This window comes from Pogona vitticeps, chromosome 7, assembly GCF_051106095.1.
Source record: "Pogona vitticeps strain Pit_001003342236 chromosome 7, PviZW2.1, whole genome shotgun sequence".
Classification (NCBI taxonomy): Eukaryota; Metazoa; Chordata; class Lepidosauria; order Squamata; family Agamidae; genus Pogona; species Pogona vitticeps.
Window position 1 is genome coordinate 4,304,095 of NC_135789.1, and position 13,529 is coordinate 4,317,623.

At 46.3% G+C, this 13,529-nt stretch overlaps 1 protein-coding gene across 3 annotated transcripts in view; it reads left to right on the forward strand.

Annotated features, from left to right (window-relative positions):
- LOC110073274 (tyrosine-protein phosphatase non-receptor type 11) overlaps positions 1–13,529 on the forward strand; it is a 37,511-nt gene that overhangs the window by 23,398 nt on the left and 584 nt on the right. For 2 of the 3 annotated variants that reach the window (XM_078379249.1, XM_078379248.1), the window contains 13 exons: positions 287–481; positions 2,849–3,041; positions 3,229–3,348; positions 4,098–4,211; positions 4,311–4,407; positions 4,730–4,809; positions 5,840–5,995; positions 8,078–8,209; positions 10,097–10,251; positions 10,854–10,921; positions 11,724–11,878; positions 12,252–12,352; positions 13,214–13,338. In XM_078379249.1, the coding sequence (XP_078235375.1) occupies positions 287–481; positions 2,849–3,041; positions 3,229–3,348; positions 4,098–4,211; positions 4,311–4,407; positions 4,730–4,809; positions 5,840–5,995; positions 8,078–8,209; positions 10,097–10,251; positions 10,854–10,921; positions 11,724–11,878; positions 12,252–12,352; positions 13,214–13,298 (1,651 nt within the window). In that variant the 3' untranslated portion in view covers positions 13,299–13,338. The remainder of the gene's footprint in view (positions 1–286; positions 482–2,848; positions 3,042–3,228; positions 3,349–4,097; positions 4,212–4,310; positions 4,408–4,729; positions 4,810–5,839; positions 5,996–8,077; positions 8,210–10,096; positions 10,252–10,853; positions 10,922–11,723; positions 11,879–12,251; positions 12,353–13,213; positions 13,339–13,529) is intronic. The other variant, XM_072977603.2, reaches the window with a different exon arrangement.

Below are 13,529 nucleotides of genomic sequence, written 5' to 3' on the forward strand. Positions count from 1 at the left end.
GGGAGATCACTCCATGGGTTTCTTGCCTTGTTGAGATCTTGAACCCCACACCCCAACAGATGGTTCACCCAAATTCATTGCCTCCCTCCCTTTCCCCATGCAGCAGAAGACTAGTGGAGAAATGGGGAAATGAAGTCCACTTTGCTGAGTCTTGTTTTGGAAATGCCTTAAAGATGGCATAGAACACATAACAATTGGCGGGCGTGATGATAAACATGACGGATTATAGTGTCAGACACTTCCATTCTCCCTCCCTCCCCCCCCCAACCCTGATTTTGTGCTCCAGGAGAAACAACGAGGTGACCCACATCAAAATCCAGAACAGCGGGGACTATTACGACCTCTATGGAGGAGAGAAGTTTGCCACCTTAGCAGAGCTGATCCAGTATTACACTGAGCAGCAGGGGCTGTTACGGGAGAAGAACAGCAATGTCATTGAGCTGAAATTCCCTCTGAATTGCCAGGATCCGACCTCGGAGAGGTGAGTGGCTCTCCTGGATTAGCTCCTAAAAATCATTAGTTTTTGTACCTTGGGTGGGGAGATGAAGGGGGGGAGGAAATCTCAGCATGGCTAATTTACATAATGACACAGCTTGCTGAAGATTTTCTCCTTTCTACCAAGAGATCGGGCCTCCAGCCTGAAACCTAGTGCTAGTTTTTGCACAACTTAAGCAGAATCACTCTGCGCAAAATTCCATTTATGTATGGTCTCTTCCATTTGGGATGCTAAGCATGCACATATAGCAAGCACAAAAGGGCAGACTGGCTGATCACAAAGATGCAGGCGAGCAACCCATCCAGGGCTTCTACCTTGACTGGTCCATGTAGTTAGGCAACATTTACTGCAGTTCTCACTCAGTTTTGCTTATTTGAAGAAAGTGCTTAAAAATCTGCAAAAAAACTTCGGAAATAACGCGGCGGTCTCAGATATACGGAAGCTTTCCTTCCACTTTCACTGCATAAAATTGCGTAAAGTCACAATGTGCTTCCTGAGATTTCTGTTCGGACATAGTACAAACCCCTTTGGACCCAATCCTTCCTTGTTGCTCCTTGCCCAGGCTGTCACAAAAATAATTGATAGTGAGAGAGTACAGAATCTAGCTTATGTTTTGAATCACTTTGGAGCTGTCTGCATGGCAGATATATTGGCTGTCTTTTAAAATTAAAAACTCTTGAAATCATGACTAAAGTAATTATACCGTTCTCTGGAGGCTACAGTAAATACTGCTAGTATAAAGGTGATAGAAGAAGCCAAGCCAGCCATGGGTGTTGGGTGTGCTTACATATACATTTTGAGTTTTTTCTTCTTCTCCTGTTTGCTTAACTCTCATTAGCCACCCTCCTTCCTTGATTTCGACAGAAAGAGAGCTGGGAAGCAGGATGTGACCCTCCAGGGGAAAGTAGCCCCAGAGGTGACATTGTGGGATCAGGACCCAGAGGGAGCCTCTGCTAGTCTGGAATAGTCCAGAGGCGCCATCTCGGGGAAGCAAGAAGAACCACACTGTTTAAAAAAATTGAGGATGTAACAAATACTTGCTTGTGAATCCTTGAGAATTTTCTTGTGTAGGGGTGCCTGAACTCATTTCATTCTTCCTCCATTGATCCCAAGGGCAGTCACGTTAGCATGACTCCTAAGACAGAAGATTTAACACATTTATTTATTTAAAATATTTTTACCCCCACCTTTCTCCTTAAAAGGACCCAAGGCGACACAGCTCCCTTTCCTTGATGATAAAATGATACATAGCCATGGAATACAATAATGGCAAATAAATGAATAGCAATCTTCTTCCTTATCATTGTTGCAGAGTTTTGAATTTCTGGCAAAATTACTTTGCTAAGCAGTAGAAGTACAGTGGTGCCTCTCTTGACGACGTTAATTCGTTCCAGCAAAATCGCTGTAGAGCGAAATCATCAAATGAAATAAAAAAACTAATTGAAACGCATTAAAAAACCGGTTAATGCATTCCAATGGGCAAAATACCTAATTGTCCAGTGAGATCCTCCATAGGGCGGCCATTTTCTGGTGCCTGTAGAACGAAAAATCAGTCCTAAAAACAGTGGGGGGGGGGATTTTGCACAGCAGTGGCCATTTTGAAATCCAATGATCAGCTGTTGGAAAATCGTCATAAAGCGAAAAATTGGTTCCCGAAGCAGGGAACCGATTGTCGCTAAGTGAAAAAAAAAACCCATTCAAACATCATTTTGCGATCTCAAAAGCGATTGCAAAAACATCGTTGTGAAGTGGATTCGTCGTTATACGGGCTAATCGTTGAGCGGGGCACCACTGTACAGAGATCCACAGAGGAGAATAGCTACAAGTTCCCCAGATAGTCCATCCCTTTCTCATTAACTGGTACTTACAATCTCAGTAACTCACTCTGTGACATTTGTGGTAGAAAGCATAAGAAACATTTCTTTACATACAATTGCTCGAAATTGCAGAACTTTGTACATGCTGCTTTCTTTACTGCAGTCATACTTAGCAACCAACTGGACGGATCAACAGCAAACAAACTACTGACTTCAAAAGAGAGGGGAAAGGACTACTCAGCAAAGAAGCAGGGCTCTCTTTGGATTCTGAGGTGGGAGGGAATGATTGTCAGTCACTCCAATCCAGAAAATTACCTCCTAGCCATATTTACTACAGGCAGCAGGCAAGGTTGTAAACGCTCCCAATAGTCACAAAACACAGTGCCTAAGGGCAGATATGTCACTCTACCCAGTGACAGAGCCAGCCCTTGCTCAGGTTAGGGAGGGGAGAAATTCATGGTGGAGATGAGGGTTTGAATTTGTGGTGTTACCCCCTTGGTCTTTGAACCACAATCTTCCTTCCTTCCCTTCCTAGATGGTACCATGGCCATCTGACGGGAAAAGAGGCCGAGAATCTCCTAACTGAGAAAGGCAAGCCAGGAAGCTTCCTGGTACGGAGCAGCCAAAGCAAGCCAGGTGACTTTGTCTTGTCAGTGCTGACGAATGAGGACAAAGCGGACACAGGGGATCGGAAGCCCCGGGTGACTCACATCATGATCCGCTATCAGGTAAAGCGCCCCAGGAAGAAGAGGCTCCGCTGGGGCTTTTATCTTTTTTTGCAGATCAGTGGTCCCCATTCCTGCATGTAGGTGGTTTGATTGATTCCTGGCCGTGGGTCCCAAAAAAGTTACCACCCCCCCCTTTTTTTTGGTGTGTGGTCTTACGATTATAATGCTTTCTCCCCCCACTCGATAGCCAGATGGAAAATATGATGTGGGAGGCGGCGAGCGTTTTGACACCCTCACGGACTTGGTGGAGCACTATAAGAAGAACCCGATGGTGGAGAAATCTGGGGCAGTTGTACACCTGAAACAGGTAATGTGTCAGAGGATAGCTCAGAAGATGGGGATGAGCAAAGGGTGAGCAAGCAGCACAGATGTTGCCAGAGATAAGTAGGCATGATGCGGTGGGGAATGTGAAACCTATTTATACAGGTTGTTGGATAAAATATTTTACAGGTAGCCTTTTCCAACTTTCCAATTTCCAGACATTGTGAACTATGAGCCGAGCCATAGCTAGCTGGTCATCAGGTTGTGGGAATTATGTCTGTAAACCTCCTAGCTGGAGAAAGCAGCTAAAATGTCCAAACTAGCCCTTTTGAAGGCTTCAATAACAAAATATGCCACTAGGGGGCAACAGCATCAAGTCTTAGAGGCCTCTTTCTTCACCAGTCTTGTATTTTCTAACATTAAAACACCAATGGTTAACATAATGGCAACTTAAAGTATTGGAATGTTTCCACTACCCAAAGTTAATGTAAACAGAGTAGATTTTTTTTTTTAGCTCAGCAAAGGTCAATGTAACATGCTAACCTTATTCTACCAACATCCTAGTCTCTGATGACGATGTAGTTAGAACTAACTGAGGAAAGAAATTAGCTACCAGTGATCTGTGGTTTGAAATGAGTTATTTCCAAGATCTAGCAAGATTTCCTGCAGTGTTAGAGATTGGATTTGTTGTGCTTTCTGGAAGTCTTCCCTCTCTCTCCATTTCCCTTTTGCTCTTTGCTTGTCCCTCGTGCTTGGAGGTGACACACACACACCCCGTCCCTTGCATTCTTTCAGCCTTTCAACGCCACCCGAATCATCGCGGCCAACATAGAGAACCGAGTGAAAGAGTTGAATAAGATGGCGGACCACAGCGAGAAGGCCAAGCAAGGATTCTGGGAGGAGTTTGAGGTATAGGAAGTTGTGGGTTTTTTTTTAAATGGTGATTTCTACCTAATTTCTTTTTAAAGTTATTGATTCTCATTCCACCCATGGTTCCCCCCCCCACAGATGTTACAGCAGCAAGAGTGCAAATTCCTGTATCCCAGAAAAGAAGGACAGCGGCCAGAAAACAAGGCAAAGAACCGCTATAAGAACATCCTCCCTTGTAAGCTTCCCCACGTGTGCATGTTTTTAAGAGAAGAACCTCCCCATCCAGGAGGCGAAAAGCTCGCTCCTACTGGCCGTGAAAACGAAGTGGGTTTATTGACATGGTTCAACATGGCTGCCTGCGTCTTTTTGGCTCTCATTAGCAATTTGAGAATAAGTTGTGTGTCAGGGAAATGCTACATGCACTGACTCAGGGTTTTTAGTGGAGGGAAGGTGGGATAGAACATGTCTGACCTCTGCAATGCCTTCTGCTTCTAAAAGTTTTCCTCTGGCGTGGACCTCACCTAACCTAGGCAGCTTTTTTTGCTCTGTCCCCACAGTTGACACAACCCGTGTGGCCCTCCGTGAAGTGGACGAGAGCGTCCCGGGTTCCGACTACATCAACGCCAATTATATCAAGGTGAGTAGAGAAGATATGGACCTGATGCTGGAGGAGAGGGAGAGAAGGCGGAATTTGAACCCAGGATCAGCTGTTCAGTTCGTATAGGCCCTGTTCTGTGATGTCACCAGTGCTTTTGTATAGTGGGTGTGGCCAGAGCCCAAAGTGGGTGGAGTTACAGAGCTAACTCTTAACTATGTGCAGTCTTCCACTGAGAAAAAAATACATTTCCCCTTCCTTGCCTTTGGCAAGTTTTTTTTTTTTGCAAGGATGGTGGGAGCTGTCGAATTTTAGTGACTAGGTCTGCCACCCTTTTTTTTTTTTTGCTGTGATGCACCAGATTAATCAACTCCCATTTGAGTTGATTGACTTGGGGATGGTGTCTGTTACTTTAACAGACAAACAAATGGTGTGTGTGACTTGATCTGTGATACCAGATAAAAGAAGGATCAGCCCAGATGAAGAGTACATTCATAAATTACAGTACTCCACGTATTCATCTCAGAGGAGGAGTAATACACAACTTTGTTTAAGGCTGGAAATTGACAGCATTTATTTCCTCGAGAGAGAATTGATCTGGCATGAACTTTGCTATCAGAAATGAAGCCGGGATGAGTAGAAACAGCAGACAAAGCCCTTCCTCTTTAAAAACGCCTTTCACGTTGAGGACAAAATTGCCTTGTCTTTCCGTCCTAAATTTAATCCAGTCAGCTGACAAAGGCAGGTGTTTCATGAATTAAAATGTCTCTCAATTGGTTGGTGGCTCATATCAGAAGACATGAACTGTTGAATATATCCTATTGGTTTAGGAATCTGGGAGTTCGATTCCCCCACTGGGCCTTCTTGGCAGGAGCTGGACTCGATGCTCCCCAGGGTCCCTTCCAGCTCTGCCGGTCTAAGATTATTCATTAGTAGGTTGTCAACACTTGCTCTACCGGGTCCTCCGTGGCCCTTTCCCCCCCCCACCCTTTAGGGTTGATTTTCCTTTTCAGTGTCTCCTCTCCTTGTCTTTTCTCATCTTCCTTCCCGCTGCCTCTGTTGCTGATTCCAGAACATTCTTGAAGACGGGCAGAGCTCCGAACATAGCAAAGTCTACATTGCCACCCAGGGCTGTCTACAAACTACCGTCAATGACTTCTGGGCCATGGTTTACCAGGAGAAAACGCATGTCATTGTCATGACGACCAAAGAAGTAGAACGAGGGAGGGTGAGTACAGCTAGCCGGATTTCCTATTTCTAAAAGGTTTGGACTAGAATTCTCAGAATCCCTCAGCCTTTGTGGGTTAGGGGATCGTGGGAGTTGTAGGCCTTATTCACTCAATTTCGTACTTCTTATTTGGTCACCTTCTCAGCCCAATAAATTCCCAACAACATGGTTATACATCCATATTTCAAATGCATTTGTCTTTTTTTATATATATAGAAGGTCCTGATGAGTTTCATGATTCTGTGCCATACAGTAGAACCGAGAATGCATAACACATTGTACAAAGTCAGGTTTTAGTGGCCTATTACATCTTTTTCTTCTTCAAGAAGCTGCTGGACAACATCATATTTTTAGTTCCTTAACTTCTTAGTTACCTTTAGATCCCACCTCTCCTTGGAGCAGCTCATGGATGGCGTACACAGCTGTTTCCCTCCCCGTTTGATCTTTGCAACAGTCTTGTGAGGTTGGTGAGGAAGGGAGAGACTGAAGGTGGTCTAATGAGTGCTGTGGCTCAGTGGGGGACCTGAGTCGTTACTTCCCCAAGTCTAGTCTAAAAGTGGCTTTCCAAATTACAAGGGACACCCCCTCACCCTCTGTATGGACAGGGAGAAAAAGTGATTCATCAAAAGTGCATGAATTTGATGACTTTGAGAGCAGATGTGACCAAGACAGTCTCCCACACGTACACGGTCACAGCTCTCGCTGTCTAAGGGAAGAATCCTGTCGGTTCATTCGGCGCATGCCGCAGTCCCCACTACATGTAGAATTCAGTCGTTTCTGAGCTTCTGCAGAGAGCTATTCATGGCGAACTCCCTGCTCATAAATTCCCCAGCCGTTCAAGGAGTTAGGGCCATTGTGCGAATAGAAGGCACACAACCTTGCAAAAGTTTTGAACTTCACGTCCCAGGATCCTTGGCCCTGGTGCCCGGGATTTCTGGGAGATGGAGTGCTCGAAACCTTGCACCATGCTGCATGTTCATTTTAAAGCGCCTCTTCCTCCTCCGTTTAATCCAAATGGAATCAGCAGAGGCTACCTTGCTTTGAGAGGGAAGAAACAGAGCAGAAGGTCCTTGAGCCCTTAATGCCCGTCTGAAATGCCATCAAGGAGCCGGGGGTGAGTGGGCAGCTGAATGATGAATGGCCCTCTACATGTGGCAGAAGGGCGTTCTGCCACTGGTCAGCTCCTCGATGTGAAGTGCAGATTGGAGAGGATGTCGGGTGCCCCTTATTTCTTTCTCTCTCTCCCTCTCTCTCTCACACACACACGCACGCACACACCATGTTGGAGTGAGCAAGTGGGTTATAATTAGTGTCTGATGAGCTTGAACAGCCCTCTTCAAAGGAGAATTTGAAAGAGCACCAGTGTGACGCCCGGCCGATATTTGTCATGCCGTTTGACAGTCTGATTAACTTGTGCATGCAACACTTTTCTTTTCATTACCCATGCCAAGACCACAGTACTGCAGCCAAAACTGTGCTCACGACCTGGGGTTCAATCCCAGATAGCGGCTCAAGGTTGACTCAGCCTTCCATCCTTCCGAGGTTGGTAAAACTGAGTACCCAGCTTGTTGGGGGGGGGGGCGGGCAATGTGTAGCCTGCATAATTAACTTGTAAACCGCCCAGAGAGTGCTTGAAGCGCTATGGGGTGGTCTATAAGCAGCACGCTTTGCTTTGCTTTTGCTTTTCTTATTGAATTGGCTCCATAGCTCTGTATGGAAAACCAGGGTCCCCCGTTAGGGCCTCTGTGCTGCCGTGGTTTGTGTCTCCTCCCCCTCCTGTAGAGTTTCCAAGCGAGACGTATCCTGGCCTGGGGGAACGGTTCTATCATTTGGCAGCTGGAGGCGGTGGCCTCAGTTGGCAGATGCTTGGAGGAGGCAGCCTGGTGTTCCGGGAGTGAGCTGTGCTCTAAAATTACACTCTAGGCAGCTGATCAAGTGGGCAATAATCCACAGAAGCTCGTTCTGGCTTCCAGGTTGCCCAGAACTCCCTTCTTATTGTTGCCATAATGGTGATTCTTTTGGAAACCACCGTTCATGTCCTGCACCTTCTTCATGGGATGCCATGTCTCTTTCTCTCTGCAGAATAAATGTTTCCGGTACTGGCCAGATAAAAACTGCACCAAAGAATATGGGCACACCAGCGTGAGGAACATCAATGAGCACGAAGCTCAGGGTTATCACGTCCGGGAGCTAGAGATTGCACGGACGGATAGGGTGAGGTTCCCTCTTCCTCTTTTCTTACCGAACCGCGTCCTAGTTTGTTTTAATCCAAGTGCGGATGTTTGCTTTGAGTCTGCATTTCTCCCACTGGAATTTCTGGGATTCTCATCCTTCTCCTTTGGATAGGCTCCCACCTTCCCGCTGGGTATAGGCAGACGTCCTGCGAAAAAAGGTCAAAAGGAGGGGTGGGATTTCCTAATTACAAGGACTTCTGGAACCCTGAAGTGGTCTAGAACCGCTAGACATATCTTGTCTATATAGGTTTGTTCCACGTAGTTTGGCTAAAAAGACAAAGAGTCACAACACTTCCTGAAAGTCGTCTCGCTGCTCCATGGGAGTGAACGATTCTAGAAAGCAATGAGGCCCACCTTTGGCTCCCCAGGTGTTCTTGGGCTCAAACACCCAGAAGCCTTCACCACCAGCTGGCTTGGCCAGGATTTCTGGGAGTTACCATCCCAGAACATCTGGAGATCCAAGGTTGGGACCCCCTGCTGTCGAGTCTGAGGGGTGGCTAGAGTACCCTACCTATGGCTCATTGGGGCCATTCCCAGGAAGCAGTGCAGCTGAAGGGGCGTTCCCTTCCCAGCTGCTCCATGTGGAGAGAAATGCCATATGGAGATGGAAAGACTCTCTCTTTTCTGTTCTGCTTTCTCCTCTCCCAGTCTCAGAAAGTCTGCCTGGGGGGTTCTAGGTGACTTCTGGGATGAGAATTCCACTAGTCCCCATTCAAGAATTCTAAAATTCCCATCCCTACTCAAAAGATCAAAAAGCATAAGAGTGGATGTGACTTTTGGGTGTCTTTCTTGGGGGCGGGGGAGGAAACCAACCTGAAAACTCATGCTTCTAGCCCGTTTGACAGATAGGCTTCAGAAGCCTTTCCACGCATACCGGTAGTCCTCATCTCGGAAGTCTTGGCAGGGACTGTCCTGCCGTCTTCATGGTGAGGCCCTTTGTGGCCTTTGTGCTTGCTTTCCAGAAACTGAGCAGAAGACTAATGTGTGTTATCAGCTAATCGATGCAATAAATGGGCAGGCTGTCTTGATTTGGTATAATGCTGTACAAGGCCCTGGATTGCACCAACAAGGCGTAACATTTCTTCTGAGTCTTGTCTATTCACCACGTTGGAGATACCTAAAAAGTTGCTACGTCTGCCGAGGGTTGCTCCTCCCTCTGGTTGCCCCTGTGCCCCTCTTCTCACATGCCTGTGGGTTGCCTCTGCCAGCCCATGCCATCTCGCCCCCTCTCCCCACACCCTTCTGTGCTACCTTGGCTATGCCACTTCGTCCCACGCGTGAGCCAGCTGGGCCTGTGTGGCCTTCCAGCAGATAGCTGTGGTCCCTTTTACCCCAGGGTGGTTCTTAACCCACCGTCTGGGGCACATGCCGCCTGCTGCTGTCTCCCCGTTTTGCTCAATAGCTGTTTGTGACTCAGAGATGCAAAGGAGGCAGAAGTCATGAAACAACAGTTTGGCATCATAACATCCACGGTGCGGGGTGTATAACGGTGTAAATATTTGCCTAGTCCTGTTTACATCATGCCTGGACAAATTATTCCACTAGTCATGACAAACACGTCATGAATTCCACCCCATCCATCCACCCACCTTCCTCAGATTGGAACTGTGATGATCTCTCCCCCAGCCAACCACATACGTTAAGTCTAACACCTTTTCTTCCCCTATTTTTAGAAAATGTATTCGTTTGTAGAATAGCATTACAGAACTAGCCAGTTTATAAACTAATCTGAGAGACACATAATTTAACCTTATTTTTAAAATCCCAGTATAATAATGAAAAAAAAGGAAGAATATTTATTTTCATGTACACACATTTATTCATATTTTCCACATTTCCCCCCTCCTCCTGTTCTCACATGCCACAGGAAGAGCGATCCAGGCAGATTAAGCACTTTCAGTACTTCAGCTGGCCGGATCACGGGGTCCCGAATGAGCCTGGAGGGGTCCTCAGCTTTCTGGATCAAGTCAACAGAGCCCAAAGGAGCGTTCCAGACCCGGGGCCCATTATTGTGCACTGCAGGTAAGCGACTGGCAGAGGGCGCCACCCAGCCAGGCCATGGTGGGTGCCAGAGGTTGGCCGTGGTGGGTGTTTGCTAGCAGGACAAGACTGGGAAGTTTGATGGGGCATCTAATTTGAGATCAGAGACTCTGCGTGATGATTCTCAAACCATACCTACACAGTTGAATTACAGTGATGTGATTGTACTTTAAAACTGCCACTGCTCCATCCAGTTGGATCTGTTAGGTTGGCCCTTTGGTGAGATATTTTGGACCCTATGCAGTATTTCAGGGCACTGAAGCTCTGTAGCAGTGAACCCCAAGCACCTCACAAAGTACAGGCTCCAGAATTCCTGAGGATGGAGCCATGATAGCTAAAGTGAAATCAAAATGCACCAGCAGTAGACCCTGAGATCTGATAAGGTCCCTGTTGTGCATGAGCAGGCACTGTATCAGATGTCTCAGGCACAGGAGCACTGGAATACTGGCGTGCCTGGAGGGATAATATGATAAGAGCAGGAAATATGCCTCTGTCATAAAGTGCGATTTGAGGTATGGTTCATAGACCTTGTAAATGATAGACTGGTTATAAACCCTTTTCTCTTCTTTCTTCTCTTTTTCCAGTGCTGGAATAGGACGCACAGGCACAATCATCGTGATAGACATCTTGGTAGACACAATTCACAGACAAGGTAAACGTAGAAATAGCTACTTTTCTGGTTCTCTGTTTTAAATGAAGAGGACTAATTTGCATAAAAGTTTTGAAGGTTTAATGCAGACTTGTAAATAGGGGGAAGCATACGACTGCAATTTCACCAGGGGTTATAGATCCATGGTGGAGCTGAATCTATTTGGCTTAGGCACCCAATTTTGTACAATTTAGATTAAACCTGAAGTCCTAGATCGTATTTTGGTAGGTCTGCTCCGAGAATGGCTGAGTCATCCATCCCATTGGTTTCCATCAGACCCACAGTGGGAATTGATTGCCTCAATACGATAAAAGGAAACTGGACTGGTGGAGGCAATCCCCATACTGAATTTTGGTGGGTATGCATTTGTGCTTCAGATGTTTCCGGCAGGGATGGGACTGTTGGATTTCTTGAAATACAAATCCCATTAATTCTCCCTTCTGGGAGTTTTGCCTAACAGACAGGCATATAAATTTGGCTCACCTGGGAGAAAGGCCTCAACTGGAAAACTTTGAGACTTAAGCTAGGCCGAGCTCTGGCCAAGCTTCCCTTCTGAGCAGGAAGCTGAGTGGAGCTAGGCCTAGCTAAACCTCAAGGGCTTCCTGTTCAGGCCTTTCCTCCCAGGTGAGCCAAAGCACATTTAGATGTCTGTCAGGAATCTATCTGTCAGGTAGAACTCCTAGAATGGAGGATTCTGGGAGTTACGGTCCAAGCAATCTGGAAATCCCATCGCTAGTTCTGGATTTGCTCTGTCTTCCAGTTTTCTTCGCTTAACCCACACCCCACTTTTTTTTGCCTCTCTAAGCAGGCTTGGATTGTGACATTGACATCCCAAAGACTATCCAGATGGTGCGACGGCAGCGATCAGGAATGGTGCAGACAGAGGCGCAGTACAAGTTTGTCTACATGGCTGTCCAGCATTACATCGCAACGGAGCAGAAGGAGCTGGAGGAGCGACAGGTAGGGTGAAAGGGGTGCGGCTTGCCAGGACGCAGTGGCAGGACCTAAGATAAGATAACTTTGTTGCCTTCCAGCAGTTTCTGGGCACAGTTCAAGGCACTGAGTTGGATATTACCAAGTCCGAAGAGCCTCATCCCCTAAAACCCTCCCTGAGATAGGTACTTGGCTTCCGGCGGTGCACTGGAGGCAGGGCTCATGGGGTCAAAGCCCCTGGGCTTTCTCAGTAACAGGGGGAGCATGAGATGATCTGACACACACCCCTTAATGAAGTGCATCTTGCACCTTTTCCAGGAATATGTCATCTGCTCAATAAATAAAGCACTTTTCTAAAATAGTCACACTTTAAACTGTTGGTGTCGTTTCCCATTTTCAGAGAACCATGAGGAAGGAGAAAGAATATTTGAATATCCGGTATCCACCAGCGGAGAAACCGAGAACCAAAGGACGCCCCCCTTCGCCACGGGTCCCGATGGGGTAAGGCGTGCAGAGTGTGGAGGGAATTTGGCAATGGTGGTGGGAAGGAGGGGGGAAGGGTGTCGTCTGGTATGAAGCCTAGAGAAGAAGGTCTATAGGGGAGGGAAAACCCAAGAATCCTCAATGCTCACTGTGTTGGCTGGAGGATTCTGGGAATTGTAGTAGGAAAAGAATTCATATTCAGGATTTTCACTGTACGCAGGCATGAGTTAAGATCTCATTGTTTGTTTGGTCTGAAATAAGAACCCATCAGCTTCCCAGGTTTCCTCCAAAATTCACGGGGAAAAGAAAGAACTTGTGATCTAAACATTTCCAGTGAAAATGTACATATTTAAGGGTTTTAAAAATCTTAAATGGCTGGGTATTCAACCATGTTTCTAACGCTCACTGAGAGTTTATTTATTATGGTTGCCACCTATTTTTCCCCCACCATGCTCCTCTGCATTTAGCATTGGTCTGGCAGCAGGTACAACATGCTTCCACTCCTTAGAGGGAAGTAGCTGCATCTTTTGAACCTTGACCAAGGCAGAAGAACTAATTTGCACATTTCTTTATAATTTGGACAAAAAGATTCAGTGTTTAACATTAAGCTCTGCAGTTAATAGGCTGCATGTTAAGAGAATATGGAAATAGAGACAGGCAAGCAGATGGATCCATCCCTCAATATCGGGGTCATATGTAAAATCTAGAACAAAGTCTGTTGAGGAGGTCTCTGGTGAATTAAGACCAGATCTCTTGAGTTGACTAATGTGTTTTAAGTTTTGTAACCTGCCCTGAGTTCCAGTTCTGAGAGAAAGGCAGGATACAAACAAAACAGAAAAATAAAGAGTTTCCCCTGACACGTTTGTTTCTGTGATATAGGGTTGATGATGAATCAGCCTCTGTATACGAGAACTTCAATGTCAAAGCTCCAAAGGTCTCAGGGATAAGTAACTCGGGGCGATAGCCACTTAGGAACGGAGCAGATGCTGGTGGCTAGAAATGAGGTATGTGTGGGCCTCCAGGGGGAAAAAACCCCTATTGCTGTGACTATTAGAGGCGGGGGGTGGGGAGGGAATATCAGTTCAGTTTGTGTTTGGAATATTTACCCAAATTCTTTATCATCTATTTATTATGATAATTTATAAAGATCTCTAAATTGGAAAAAAAGTTTCTCCTTCCTTCCTTCCTTCCATCA